Source organism: Theropithecus gelada, chromosome 19 (genome assembly GCF_003255815.1).
Source record: "Theropithecus gelada isolate Dixy chromosome 19, Tgel_1.0, whole genome shotgun sequence".
NCBI classification, from domain to species: domain Eukaryota; kingdom Metazoa; phylum Chordata; class Mammalia; order Primates; family Cercopithecidae; genus Theropithecus; species Theropithecus gelada.
Genome location: NC_037687.1, coordinates 41595389 through 41610334, shown reverse-complemented (window position 1 = coordinate 41610334; position 14946 = coordinate 41595389). Strand labels below are relative to the sequence as shown.

The 14946-nt window shown below is 50.6% G+C and overlaps 1 protein-coding gene across 2 annotated transcripts in view; it reads left to right on the top strand.

Annotated features, from left to right (window-relative positions):
- RYR1 (ryanodine receptor 1) overlaps positions 1–14946 on the top strand; it is a 160168-nt gene that overhangs the window by 39989 nt on the left and 105233 nt on the right. For both annotated transcript variants that reach the window (XM_025369191.1, XM_025369190.1), the window contains exons 28-33: positions 3023–3417; positions 4984–5116; positions 7384–7544; positions 8109–8274; positions 13740–13826; positions 14003–14229. In XM_025369191.1, the coding sequence (XP_025224976.1) occupies positions 3023–3417; positions 4984–5116; positions 7384–7544; positions 8109–8274; positions 13740–13826; positions 14003–14229 (1169 nt within the window). The remainder of the gene's footprint in view (positions 1–3022; positions 3418–4983; positions 5117–7383; positions 7545–8108; positions 8275–13739; positions 13827–14002; positions 14230–14946) is intronic.

The window sequence follows — 14946 nt, the reverse complement described above, 5'->3', positions numbered from 1 at the left end:
AAAAAAAAAAAAAAAAAAAAAAAAAAACTCAGGAGGTGGAGGTTGTAGTGAGCTGAGATTGCATCACTGCACTCCAGGCTGGGCGACAGAGCGAGACAAAAGGAGACAAAAAAGAACAAAACAAAAGGACTCTGCAAAATGAGTTTTAAGTATGGGAACGTCCAGTTGAGGTCTGAGTTTTGGAAAGGTCCCTATTGGCAGTGGATTGTAGGAGGTGAGAGTGCAGTCAGAAGGACCTTAGAGGTGGCTGGGACGGGGCAGTACTGCGGAGTGGATGCGGAGTTCCTGACACCTGCCACTACCAGATGTCCCCAGCCCAAGGCACAGCATGCTACACAGCAGTGAGAATGAATACATGGAAATACACACAGCCATGTGGACGAATCTCAGACATAATGTCGAGTAGAACAAGCCAGAGACAAGACAGCACAGGCTGTGGGATTCCATTCACAGCAAGTTCAAGAACAGGCAGAGCGGATCTGTGGTGTGCTAAGATGGGAAATTGGTTACTATGAAAGAATAACTCAGAGACATTGTTAGTTACTTTGAATGCAAATCACAGGAGGGAGATCAGTCAGTAGACTGTCGCTAAAGAGCAAAGGCTGCTTGGATGCGGTGGCTCACGCCTATAATCTCAGCACTTTGGGAGGCCAAGGTGGGAGGATCACTTGAGCCTGGGAATTCAAGACCAGCCTGGGCAACATAGCAAAACCCTGTCTCTACACAGAATAAACAAAATTATTCGGGCATGGTGGTATGTGCCTGTGGTCCCAGCTACTTGGGAGGCTGAAGTGTGAGGATTGTTTGAGCTCAGGATTTCGAGGCTGCAGTGAACCGTGGTTGCACCAGTACATTCCAGCCCAGGTGACAGAGCAAGACCTGTCTCTAAGAAAAAAGAGTGAAGGCAGAAACCAGATTTATAAGACAGGGGAGAAAGAGGATAGAAAAGAAACCCCTAAATAGGGAGTCTGAGAACAGGCGAGGCTCGGTGGCTCATGCCTGTAATCCCAGCACTTTGGGAGGCTGACGTGGGTGGATCACCTGAGGTCAGGAATTTGACACCAGCCTGGCCAACATGGTGAAACCCCATCTCTTCTAAAAATACAAAAAATTAACCAGGCATGGTGCCAGGCGCGTATAATCCCAGTTACTCGGGAGGCTGAGGCAGGAGAATCGCTTGAACCCAGGAGGCAGAGGTTGCAGTGAGCCAAGATTGCACCATTGCACTCCAGCCTGGGTGACAGAGCGAAACTCAGTCTCAAAAAAAAAAAAAAAAAAAGATTCTGAGAACAAAGAATCTTGTATGCATAGTTTTGGGGCAAATTCATTGGCTGGCAAGGAGTACCTAGGTTCATCTTGGCAACTGGTCCTTGGAGAGGTTAACCTGAGGAGGGGCATGAAAGAGAACAACTTTGTCTTTTTTTTTTTTGAGACTAAGTCTCGCTGTGTCACCCAGGCTCGGCTCACTGCAAGCTCCGCCTCCCGGGTTCACGCCATTCTCCTGCCTCAGCCTCCGGAGTAGCTGGGACTATAGACGCCTGCCACCACACCCAGCTAATTTTTTGTATTTTTTTAGTACAGACAGGGTTTCACCGTGTTAGCCAGGATGGTCTCGATCTCCTGACCTCGTGATCCACCTGCCTCGGCCTCCCGAAGTGCTGGGATTACAGGCGTGAGCCATGGCGCCCGGCCCAAAAGAGAACAGCTGTCATTGTTTACCGAGTCTCTAGAAGACTTTCGAGAGTCCATTGTTTTTGTTTTTTGTTTTTTGAGACAGGGTCTCACTCTGTCACCCAGGCTGGAGGCCAGTGGCAAGATCTCAGCTCCCCGCAACCTCCACCTCCTTGATTCAAGCGATTCTTTTGCCTCAGCCTCCTTAGTAGCTGGAATTATAGGCACGCGCCAGCACGCCTGGCTAATTTTTTGTATTTTTAGTAGAGACGAGGTTTCACCATGTTGGCCAGGCTGGTCTCAAACTCCTGACCTCAGGTGATCAGCCCGCCTCAGCCTCCCAAAGTGCTGGGATTACAGGCATGAGCCACTGCGCCCGGCCGCTATTCGTGGAATTGTAACTGAACACAGGTTCAGTTGCTCATCAGTTACAGAGTCTGGTTAACAAGATCAAGGTCTGATAGAAAGAGAATGACTTTATTCACCAAAACTAGTCATGGAGAAGTGACTGGATTCCCATCCAAAGCAACCACTTCAAATCTGTGGGGGAAAGCAAGGGTTTAAAAAGGGGAAACTTGGCTGGGGGTGGTGGTTCACGCCTGTAATCCTAACACTTTGGGAGACTGAGGCAGGCAGATCACATGAGCTCAGGAGGTCAAGACCAGCCTAGGCAACATGGTGAAACCCTGTCTCTACCAAAAATACAAAAATTAGCCAGGCATGTTGGCTCGTGCTTGAACCCAGGAGGCAGAAGTTGCAGTAAGCCAAGATCGTAAAATTGCACTCCAGCCTAGGTAACAGAGTGAGACTCTGTCTCAAGAAAAAAAAAAAAAAAGAAGTCTGAGAACAAAGAATCTTGTACGCACAGTTTTGGGGCAAATTTTCAGGAGGCTGAGACAAGAGAATCATTTGAACCCTGTAGGTGGAGGTTGCAGTGAGTGGAGATCCTGCTACTGCACTCCAGCCTGGGCTACAGAGCAAGACTATCTCAAAAAAAAAAAAAAAAAAAAAAATTCATTGAGGTTGAGCTGCCGGGTTACAGAATGACAGAATGGATGGTTGGATGGATGTAGGTAGGTTTTGGAAGTTACCCCAGTTGATTCCAGTGTGTGTCCAGGGCTGTCACTGTACACGATGCCCAAAGAAAGGCTGCAGAAGGCTGCAAGCACCCCTGGGCCCAGCGGTGTACCCGGCCGGGAGCTTCATCCGCCTGCAGGAGGGGGCGCCCTTGACTAATTCCCACACGGGTGCTCTGTGGCCTAATGGTGGCTCTGTGGGTGACCAGGTGTGGGACCAACGGCCTGGCCTAGCCCACCTGCCCAGCTCAGTGCTCCATTCCCTGCCACCCCAGGTAGCCCGAGTGGACGGCACTGTGGACACGCCCCCGTGTCTGCGTCTGACTCACCGCACCTGGGGCTCCCAGAACAGCCTGGTGGAGATGCTCTTCCTGCGACTGAGCCTCCCAGTCCAGTTCCACCAGCACTTCCGCTGCACCGCAGGGGCCACCCCGCTGGCACCCCCCGGCCTGCAGCCCCCCGCCGAGGACGAGGCCCGGGCGGCGGAACCCGACCCTGACTACGAAAACCTGCGCCGCTCAGCTGGGGGCTGGGGCGAGGCCGAGAACGGCAAAGAAGGGACTGCGAAGGAGGGCTCCCCCGGGGGCACCCCGCAGGCGGGGGGAGAGGCACAGCCCGCCAGGGCTGAGAATGAGAAGGACGCCACCACCGAGAAGAACAAGAAGAGAGGGTGAGTCGAGGGGGCCCAGAGTGGGGATTGGGGGCTGCCTTGGGACCCCCTAAGTTGGCAGCCACAGTAACCTGAGAAACCCCCATTGTACCCCAAAGTAGCCCCATATATGCTAAGTGGAGTAAGAATACTCCTTGTATTCTTGATAAATACATGGATGAATCCTATCATGTCTCCAGTGAACCCCATTTTTTCCCGGGATGTCCTAATGTCCCCAAGGATATATAATTGGGTACCCTACTATCTGTATGGAGAGCTCTATTATCCTTCAGTACTTGGAGGGCCCCAAAGGGCTTCGCCCAATGGACCTTATCATCCGTGGACACTAAAAGGGACTTCAGTATCTCTCTAGGAGAGTTTACTGCACCCTAAGGCATCCCAGTGAACACCCAGTGGTCTTCTAAATGGGGATCCTTTCTGTGTCACAAATGTACCCCCCAAAAGCTGACTTAAAGGGAGACTCTGAGAAGGTACTAAATCTGCTTTTTCCCTACAATGGCAGTGGTTTTCCTGTTTTCCTTTTTTTTTTTTTTTTTTCTTTTGAGATGGAGTCAGTCTCTGTTGCCAGACTGGAGTGCAATGGTGCAATCTCAGCTCCCTGCAATCTCTGCCTCCCGGGTTCAAGTGATTCTCCTGCCTCAGCCTCCTGAGTAGCTGGGATTACAGGCATGCGCCACCATGCCTGGCTAATTTTTGTATTTTTAGTGGAGACGGGGTTTTGCCATATTGGCCAGGCTGGTCTCAAACTCCTGATCTCAGATGATCCACCCACCTCAGCCTCCCAAAGTGCTGAGATTACAGGCGTGAGACACCATGCCTGGCTCCTTTTTTTTTTTTTTTTGAGACGGAGTCTCGCTCTGTTGTCCAGGCTGGAGTGCAGTGGCACAATCTCGGCTCTCTGCAGTCTCCGCCTCCTGGGTTCAAGCAATTCTCCTGCCCCAGCTTCCTGAGTATCTGGGACTACAGGCATGCACCACCACATCTGCCTAATTTTTGTATTTTTAGTAGAGACGGTTTCACCATGTTGGCCAGGCTGGTCTCAAACTCCTGACCTCAGGTGATACGTAACAATAGCAGTGGTTTTCAATGGAATTGAAAACCCATTGTGTCTCTTGGTGGATATTTGGAAATGATGGAGTCTTTGTGGTCATTACAGTTTGGGAGGGGCTGCTGCTGCTCGGCGGAGGCCCCGGGGTTCCACCTACCTTGCAGTGTACAAAACAGTGCCGCACAATGAAGACTTATCCTTTTCCAAGTGCATTTAGCACCCATCTGAGAAATGCATGTGGGAAATGCTGACTTAGGGGGACCCCCATATGCTCCAGTGGGGACCTCCATATTCCCAGAAGGCACCTTTAATTTGGGTAACTCAGCATCCACAAGCGCAGAGCACAACACTTCCAGAACGGATTAGGCTGGGGTAGGTGGGAAGCCAGCCTTCTAGAGGCCATACCTGGGGTATTAGAAGCAGGGTGTATCCAAGCCGGATGTGGGGGGCATGAATGTTGCAGTGGGAGGGCTGGGCTTGAAAGCTGGTTCTTATGGCGCCTCTCCTCCCACCACCAGCTTCTTATTCAAGGCCAAGAAGGTCGCCATGATGACCCAACCACCGGCCACCCCCACGCTGCCTCGGCTTCCTCACGACGTGGTGCCTGCAGACAACCGCGATGACCCTGAGATCATTCTCAACACTACCACGGTGTGGATCAGGAACCCTCAATTTTGGGGTCCCCCCGCATAGCATAGGCACTCCTGAATTTCCAAGTTTAGTGTGACAGTCCCCAGTAACTGCCCACCTTACACTGGGGACTCCCCAATATACACTAGAAACTCACAAAATATGGCACACACGGATTTAATTCTTTGAACCCCTAAGTCCATATAGCTACTGGCCCACAAATGGCAGGGGGTACAGTAGAGGTGCACAGCACACTGATATAACTCCCGGGGATCCCCAAAGCCAGGGCACAAGCCATTACAGACTAGGGACCCCAACATTTGGGCTCACCCATATAAACACAGTACCTTCAATGTAATACCTACTCTAATATATTACTGGGAACAAAAATTCATAATTGTCTTAATATAGTTTTGGGATTCCCCAAATCCAAAATATTTCATAGACAGACAGCCTAGTGCAGTGCTCCCCAACTATTTTGGCACCAGGGACCAATTCTATGGAAGACAGTTTTTCCATGGACCAGGGATGTGGGGATGTGGGGATGTGGGGAGGGATGGTTTCAGGATGAAATGTTCCATCTTGGATCATCAGGCATAGATTCTGTTTTGTTTTTTTTTTCTTTCTTTCTTTTTTTTTTTTTTTTTTTTAAGATGGAGTGTTGCTCTGTTGCCCAATCTAGAGTGCAGTGGCACGATCTCGGCTCATTGCAACCTCTGCCTCCTGGGTTCAAACGATTCTCCTGCCTCAGCCTCCTGAGCAGCTGGGATAACAGGCTCCTACCACCATGCCCAGCTAATTTTTGTTTTTTGTTTTTTTGAGATGGAGTCTCAGTCTGTCGCCCAGGCTGGAGTGCGGTGGCGCGATCTTGGCTCACTGCAACCTCTGCCTCCCGGCTTCGAGCGATTCTTCTGCCTCAGCCTCCCGAGTAGCTGAGACTATAGGCACACGCCACCATGCCTGGCTAATTTTTGTATTTTTAATAGAAACGGGGTTTTACCATATTGGCCAGGCTGGTCTCGAACTCCTGACCTCGTGATCTGTCTGCCTTGCCTCCCAAAGTGCTGGGATTACAGGCATGAATCACCGTGCGTGGCCTAATTTTTGTATTTTTAGTAGAAACGGGGTTTCACCATGTTGGCCAGGTTGGTCTCGAATCCCCAACCTCAAATGATCCTCCTGCCTCGGACTCCCAAAGTGCTGGGATTACAGGCATGAGCCACCACTCCCAGCTGTAGATTCTTACAAGGAGTGCTCACCCTAGGTGGCTTGGATCCTGGTACCAGTCCACAGCCTGGGTTTGGGGATCCCTGGCCTCGAGGTTAGGATCGTGGGCCGCCTGGGTGCCACTTGGGCAAGTCATTTCACCACTCTTTGCCTTCTGTCCTATGGAGGTGCTATGGTTTCCCATCAGTAGAATGGGGGTAAAAATTATACCTACCTGATATGGAGGATGAAGTGAGTTCATCTGTGTAAAGACCTTAGAAGAACAGGCCTGGCACTGTGGCTCTCACCCGTAGTCCCAGAATGTTGGGAGGCCAAGGTGAGAGGATCACTTAAATCCAGGAATTTGAGGCTGCAGTGAGCTATGGTGGTGCCTCTGCACTCCAGCCTGGGTGACAGAGGGAGATCGCAACTCAGGAAAAAAAAAAAAAAAGAAAGAAAGAAAACAAAGACCTTAGCACAGTTGGTGCTATTTGTGAGCAATTATTTGATTATTTTTTGTATCTATTTATTTTGAGATGGCATCTCGCTCTGTCACCCAGGCTGGAGTGCAGTGGTGCAGTCTCAGCTCACTGTAACCTCTGCCTCCCAGGTTCAAGTGATTCTCCTGCCTCAGCCTCCCGAGTAGCTGGTACTACAGGCGCCCGCCACCACGCCTGGCTAATTTTTGTACTTTCAGTAGAGATAGGGTTTCACCATATTGGTCAGGCTGGTCTCAAACTCCTGACCTTAGGTGATCCACCTGCCTCAGCCTCTCAAAGTGCTGGGATTACAGGCATGAGCCACCGCGCCCGACCTGCCATTATTTATTTGTCAGTCTGCTGTAACCTGGGAGGAACCCAAACATGGCGTTGTCACACAATATTCCCAAGGGACTCCTAAATATAGAATTGCACAAATTGACACAGAAACAGACATAACCAGGGGGTGGGGGTCTCAGATTCAACAAATTCCTGTTAAATTCCCAGAGGACCCAACGGTCCAGGGAAACTAATTTCAAGTCCCAGGGAGCCTGAGTTCCCAGACTTCCAGACTGACCACTGGTTCCCCTCCTGTGTCCCCAGTACTATTACTCCGTGAGGGTCTTTGCCGGACAGGAGCCCAGCTGCGTGTGGGTGGGCTGGGTCACTCCTGACTACCATCAGCACGACATGAGCTTCGACCTCAGCAAGGTCCGGGTCGTGACAGTGACCATGGGGGATGAACAAGGCAACATCCACAGCAGGTGCTGGGGCTGCGGGGAGGTGGGTGGTGCAGGGTGGGGAGGGCAGGAGGCAGTGGGTGCTCCCGACACCAGCTCTGTGGCTGCCTGGTTGTGGGACCTGGGAACCTTCTGGAGCAGGAGGATGCTCTGGGGCACTGGGCACCCAGCTTGGAAGCTTCCCTCCTTCTCTTTTTTCTCTTCTCTTCCTGCCCTGGTATTTTTCTTCTCCTCCTCCTCCTCTTTCTCCATTTCTCCTATTCCATTTTCTCCTTTTCCTTCTCATCCTCTTACATCTCACCCTTCTCATTCTCTGTAATCTCATTCTCTCTCCTCCTGCTTCCTTTCCTTTTCCTCCTTTCAGACCCCCACCCCCAGCCTGACTCCCCACCACACCAGCTGCTAAGAATCCCAGCTCCGAAGAGCTCAGTGTCTGGGGCGAGGGGTTTCAGTGCTCAGGTCTGCAGGGGGCGGGCGCTTGGGGATGGGACTCTGAGGTTGTGTGTTTCCGGGAGCTTGGGGAAGGGGGTGTCCAGGGTCCAGAGCTACTCAGACGAGGAGTGCAGTGACCGCTTCTGTCTCCTGCAGCCTCAAGTGCAGCAATTGCTACATGGTGTGGGGTGGGGACTTTGTGAGTCCCGGGCAGCAGGGCCGGATCAGCCACACGGATCTTGTCATTGGGTGCCTGGTGGACTTGGCCACTGGCTTAATGACCTTTACAGCCAATGGCAAAGAGAGCAACACCTTTTTCCAGGTGAGTCCAGATCACAGCAACTTAGTGAGAGCATCCTCATGTCCCAGCATCCCAGGACAGCCCTTACAGATGTCCCCTGAGGACAGACCTCAGAGAGATGGAACAAAAAGAGCTCCTAGGCTGTCCTCAAGAGGTCACTGGGAGACCACCTTGTTGAAACTTCCATGAAGCTAAGGTCCAGACTGGAGGAGATACAGAATCTCACTCTGTTGCCCAGACTGGAGTGCAAATGGCATGATCCTGGCTTATCGTAACCTTTGCCTCCTGGGTTAGAAGGATTCTCCTGCCTCAGCCTCCAAAGTAGCTGGGATTACAGGAGTGCACCACAACAGCCGGCTAAGTTTTATATTTTTAGTAGAGACGAGGTTTCGCTATATTGACCAGGCTGGTCTCAAACTCCTGACCTCAAGTGATCCACCCACCTTGGCCTCCCAAAGTGCTGAGATTACAGGCATGAGCCATCACACTCAGCCAGAGTCCAGCCTTGACCTTGCAAAGAGGTCTCTATTCCCTCTTGGGCTGGGTGACACCAGTCACCGACTTCTCTCCAACCAGGGAACACGCTAGGATGGGCCAGAATCCTAAGGTGGCCTTTCCTTTTCAACATTTTATTCTGAAAATTTTCAACTATACAGCAAAATTGAAGGAACTATATAGATAACACCCTGTACCCACCCCCAGGAATCTGCTATCAACTTTGCAGATATTGGCCTTATCACATATTAAGCTACCTATCCATTAATTTATCTAAGGTGGGTTTATACGACTTTATTTTAATTTTTTGGCATCCATTGTTGGCTATGAAATTTTATTGCATTTTATTTTATTTATTTTGAGACAGGGCCTCACTCTGTCCCCCGGGCTGGAGTACAGTGGTGTGATCACAGCTGACTGCGGCCTTAACTTCCCAGGCTCAAGCAATCCTTCCATCTCAGCCTCCTAAGTAGCTGGGACTATAGGGTTGCACCACCTTGACTAGCTAATTTTTTTTTGTGTGTGCATTTTTTGTAGAAGTGGGTTTTCCCCATATTGCCCAGGCTGGTCTCTGACTCCCGGGCTCAAGCGATCTCCCCACCTTGGCCTCGCAAAGTGCTGGGATTACAGGCGTGAGTCACTGTGCCTGGCTTATTTTTTATTTTTTATTTTTTATTTTATTTTATTTTATTTATTTATTTATTTATTTATTTTTATTTATTTATTTTTTTTTGAGACGGAGTCTCGCTCTGTCACCCAGGCTGGAGTGCAGTGGCCGGATCTCAGCTCACTGCAAGCTCCGCCTCCCGGGTTCACGCCATTCTCCTGCCTCAGCCTCCGGAGTAGCTGGGACTACCGGCGCCCGCCACCTTGCCCGGCTAATTTTTTTGTATTTTTTAGTAGAGACGGGGTTTCACCATGTTAGCCAGGATGGTTTCGATCTCCTGACCTCGTGATCCGCCCGTCTCGGCCTCCCAAAGTGCTGGGACTACAGGCTTGAGCCACCGCGCCCGGCCTTATTTTTTATTTTTATTTTTTGAGACAGGGTTTTGCTCTGTTACCCAGTCTGGAGTGTCATGGTGAGATCATAGTCACTGCAGCCTTGATCTTCCTGGACTCAAGCAATCCTCCCACTTCGGCCTCCTGAACAGCTGGGAACACAGGCACGTGCCACCACGCCCAGCTAATTTTTTTTTGTATTTATGGTGGAGACGGGGTCTCACTATGTTGCCCAGGCTGGTCTCAAACTCCTGGTCTCAAGCAATCCTTCTGCCTCAGCCTCCCAAAGTGCTGGGATTGCAGGTGTGAGCCACCACTCCTAGCTAAAACTTTATGTTAAATGAAGAATTAAAAACATATGCAAGAATGGAATAGTATAACAAACTGCCATGCCCCGTCATACAGCTTCAACTGTCACCCACTCACAGCCAATCTTGTTTCATCTTTTGTGTTTGTTTGTTTTTTGAGAGAGGGTCTCCCTCTGTTACCCAGGCTGGAGTGCAGTGGCACAATCTCGGCTCACTGCAACCTCTGCCTCCCAGGTTCAGTGATCCTCCCACCTCAGCCTCCTGAGTAGCTGAGACTACAGGTGTGCACCACCCTGCCTAGCTAATTCTTTTAGTTTTAGTGGAGACAGGATCTTGCTATGTTGCCCAGCCTGGTTTCGAACTCTTGAGCTCAAGCAGTCCTCCTGCCTCAGCCTCCCAAAGTGCTGGGATGACAGGTATGAGCCACTGCGCCTGACTTGTTTCATCTTTTTATATCTACCTCCTTTCCACACCCACTAGATAATTTTGAAGGAAATTGCAGACATCAGATAGTTTCATCTCTTTTCAGTATGTATCTTTATTTTTTATTTTATTTTATTTTATTTTATTTTTATTTTTTGTGAGACGGAGTCTCGCTCTGTCGCCCAGGCTGGAGTGCAGTGGCCGGATCTCAGCTCACTGCAAGCTCCGCCTCCCGGGTTCCCGCCATTCTCCTGCCTCAGCCTCCCGAGTAGCTGGGACTACAGGCGCCCACAACCGCGCCCGGCTAATTTTTTTGTATTTTTAGTAGAGACGAGGTTTCACCGTGGTCTCGATCTCCTGACCTTGTGATCCGCCCGCCTCGGCCTCCCAAAGTGCTGGGATTACAGGCGTGAGCCACCGCGCCCGGCCTCAGTATGTATCTTTAAAAGATAAGGATGATCTTAAAGAGCATAACCACATAACACTATCACCTAAAAGAAAAAAAAAACAATGGTTTCTAAATATCATCAAATATCCAGTTTGTGTTCAGATTTCTTTGGCTGTCCCAAAAATTGGCCGTCCCAAAAAGAAATTTTTACCATTTCTTTGTTTGAATCAGAAGCTAAATAGGGTCATATATTCTATTTTATTTACTATTTATTTTTATTCTTATTTTTTGAGACAATGTCTTACTCTGTCTGTCACCCAATCTGGAGTGCAGTGGCGTGGTCTTGGCTCATGGCAACCCTCACCTCTTAAGCTCAAGCCTCCTAAGTAGGTGGGATTACAGGCGTGCGCCACCACACCCGGCTAATTTTTATATTTTTAGTAGAGACGGGGTCCGGCTATATTCCCCAGTCTGGTCTTGAACTCCTGGGCTCAAGTGACCCTCCCGCCTTGGCCTCCCAAAGTGCTGGGATTACAGTGTAAGCCAGCGTGCTCAACCTTATTTATTTAATTATTTAATTTATTAAGACAGAGTCTCACTCTGTCACCCAGGCTGGTGCACAGTGGTGCCAACCTTACTCAACCTTATTTATTTATTTATTTATTTATTTATTTATTTATCTGAGTTTATTAGAGTCTCGCTCTGTCACCCACTCTGGTGCACAGTGGTGCCAAGTGTACTCAACCTTATTTATTTATTTATTTATTTATCTTAATTTATTAAGACAGAGTCTCGCCCTGTCACCCAGGCTGGTGTGCAGTGGTGCCAATCATACTCAACCTTTATTTATTTATTTATTTATTTTAATTTATTAAGACAGAGTCTCGCCCTGTCACCCAGGCTGGTGTGCAGTGGTGCCAACCATACTCAACCTTTATTTATTTATTTTAATTTATTAAGACAGAGTCTCGCTCTGTCACCCAGGCTGGTGCACAGTGGTGTAATCTTGGTTCACTGCAGCCTCAACCTCCTGGGATCAAATGATCCTCCCACCTCAGCTTACCAAGTAGCTGGGAGCACAGACGCGCACCACCACACCTGGCTAATTTTTCTATTTTTTGTAGAGATGGTGTTTTGCCACATTGCCCAGGCTGGTCTTGAACTCCTGACCTCAAACAATTTGCCCACCTCCACCTCCCATGTAATCCCAGCATATAATCCCGTGCTGGGATTACAGGCATGCACCACCATACTCGACCCAGGGTTATATATTTTAGCTGGTTGCTGTGTACCTTGAGTTTCATTTCATATGTAGATTTCCCCCTCCACTTCTTCTTTCTCATTTTTTTCCCCTAGAAATATATTTGTTGAAGGAACCAGGCTATTTGTCCTGTAGTGCTTTGCTCCTCAAAGTGTGGTCCCTGGACCAACCAGCAGGGTCAGCATCACCTGGGAGCTTGTCAGAGCTGTAGGACCTTTAGCTGGGCCTAGTGGTAGGCACCTGCAGTTCCAGCTACTCTGGAGGAGGCTGAGGCAGGAGGATCACTTGTGTCTGGGAGGCAGAGGTTGTAGTGAGCTATGATCGCGCCACTGCACTGCAGCCTGGTTGACAGAGCAAGACCCTGCTTCTTTTAAAAAAATTAAAATGGGCCAGGCGTGGTGGCTCACACCTGTAATCCCAGCACTTTGGGAGGCCGAGGCAGGCAGATCGCCTGAGGTCAGGAGTTCAAGACCAGCCTGGCCAACATGGTGAAACCCCATCTCTACTAAAAATACAAAAATTAGCCTGGCGTGGTAGCGGGCACCTGTAATCCCAGCTACTTGGGAGGCTGAGACAGGAGCATCGCTTGAACACGGGAGGTGGAGGTTGCAGCAAGCCAAGATTGCACCACTGCACTCCAGCCTGGGTGACAGAGTGAGACTTCATCTCAAAAAAAAAAAATTAAAATTAAATAAATGCAGAGTCTCAGGTCCCTTCCCATGCCTACCAAATCAGAATCTGCATTTTGACAGGATCCCAGGGGCTTCCTGTGCATATTAAATCTGGAGAGGGCTGGCCTGGTTTCCCATAGCCTGGATCTGGCGGTGCATTCCTGTGGTGGCGTTTTAACATTTTCCTTTGTCCCCTGTATTTCCTGTAAACTGGGAGTTGGGTCCCAGGGTGCAATTAGATCGGGTTTGGCGGACAAGACTGCTTCAGAGACAGTGTTGTTTGTGGAGGCGGAAGCTGGCTGGACGGGCTCCACTGGAAAGATGGGAGCAGGGCAAGACAGTCTGAGGACACTTCCTGGAATTCTTTGTTTTAATTTTTGGTTTGAGATAGGGTCTTGTTCTGTCACCCAGGCTGAAGTGCAGTGGTGTAATCATGGCTTACTCCAGCCTCGACCTCCCAGGCTCAAGTGATTCATCTTAGCCTCCTGAGCAGCTGCAACTACAGATATGGACCACCACACCCAGCTAATTTTTTATTTTTTTGTAGAGATGGGGTCTCACTATGTTGCCCAGGCTGCTCTTGAACTCTTAGGCTCAAGTGACCCTCCCACTTCAGCCTCCCAAAATTCTAGGATTACGGGTGTGAGCCTCCACACTCTCTGGGTTTTGAAGAATGAGTATGCTTGGGAGAGAAATGGGAAAGGCATTCCCAGTGTGGGGTGTGATGTGTGCAGAGACAGATGACAGGTTGCCCTGGGAGAGTTGGAGGAGGTTGGCCTGGCTGGATCAGAGGTGGGACAGTTTAAGGGTGACCTCTGAGCCATTTTGGAGCCTCTAACGCTCAGATGAGGACCCGCAAATAGGCCCCAGAGTTTGAGGTCCAGAGCCAACCCTCCCTTCAGCCCACCTGTTTCCTCGCCTTTCCTCTTCTCCCCTGCCAGGTGGAACCCAACACAAAGCTATTTCCTGCTGTCTTCGTCCTGCCCACCCACCAGAACGTCATCCAGTTTGAGCTGGGGAAGCAGAAGGTACAAGTGCCGTGATGGGGGCGCTAATGGGGGCAGGCTGAGGCAGGAAGTGTGGGGAGGCGAGGCAGGCAGAGTCACTGAAAGGGAGGGGGCAATCCAAGAGGTCTCCCTGGAAGTGGTGTGGTGGGACACAGGGGGCTGGCCATCTTGACCCATGCGTGTCTCTCTGTGCTCAGAACATCATGCCGTTGTCAGCCGCCATGTTCCAGAGCGAGCGCAAGAACCCGGCCCCGCAGTGCCCGCCACGGCTGGAGATGCAGATGCTGATGCCAGTGTCCTGGAGCCGCATGCCCAACCACTTCCTGCAGGTGGAGACGAGGCGCGCCGGCGAGCGGCTGGGCTGGGCCGTGCAGTGCCGGGAGCCGCTGACCATGATGGCGCTGCACATCCCCGAGGAGAACCGGTCAGGGCCAGCCCAGCTCTGCAGGGGTGGGCAGGTGTTGCAAGCCCTCTGGGGTCTGGGTCTGACTCAGTGCCCCTCCTCAACACAACCCTGGGATTCCAGGCAACACCCCGGGAATCTCCAGACCTACCTCAGGGGACTCGGGCTCAGCTCAGACGTCCCCAGATTACACACCCCAGGGGGATTCAGACTCAACTCAGGAGCCTCTAGGCCATCCCAGTGGACCGCAGGCCCACCCTAAGGGACCCCAGACAATACCCAGGGGCCCAGAGCCACTCCACAGGGCCCCACACCCATCTCAGGGAGCCAGACCCACAGCAACACCCCAGGGGGCCCCAAGTACACCCTAGGATCCCTGGACATGGTTCAGGGAGCCTCGGATGCACCCTAGAGTCTCTTGGGCATACCCAGGGAGACTAAGAATCCCATGGAGATCTCAAACCCATCCCAGAAGATCCAGACACACCTAGGGCCACAGACGCATTCACATGGATGGCAGGGTTACTCTTAGAAACTCTGAAAATGGCCAGGCGTGGTGGCTCACGCCTGTAATCCCAGCACTTTGGGAGGCTAAGGCAGGCAGATGACCTAAGGTCAAGAGTCTCTACTAAAAATACAAAAATGAGCTGGTTGTGGTGGTGTCCACCTGTAATCCCAGCTACTCAGGAGGCTGAGGCATGAGATTTGCTTGAACCCAGGAGGCGGAGGTTGCAGTGA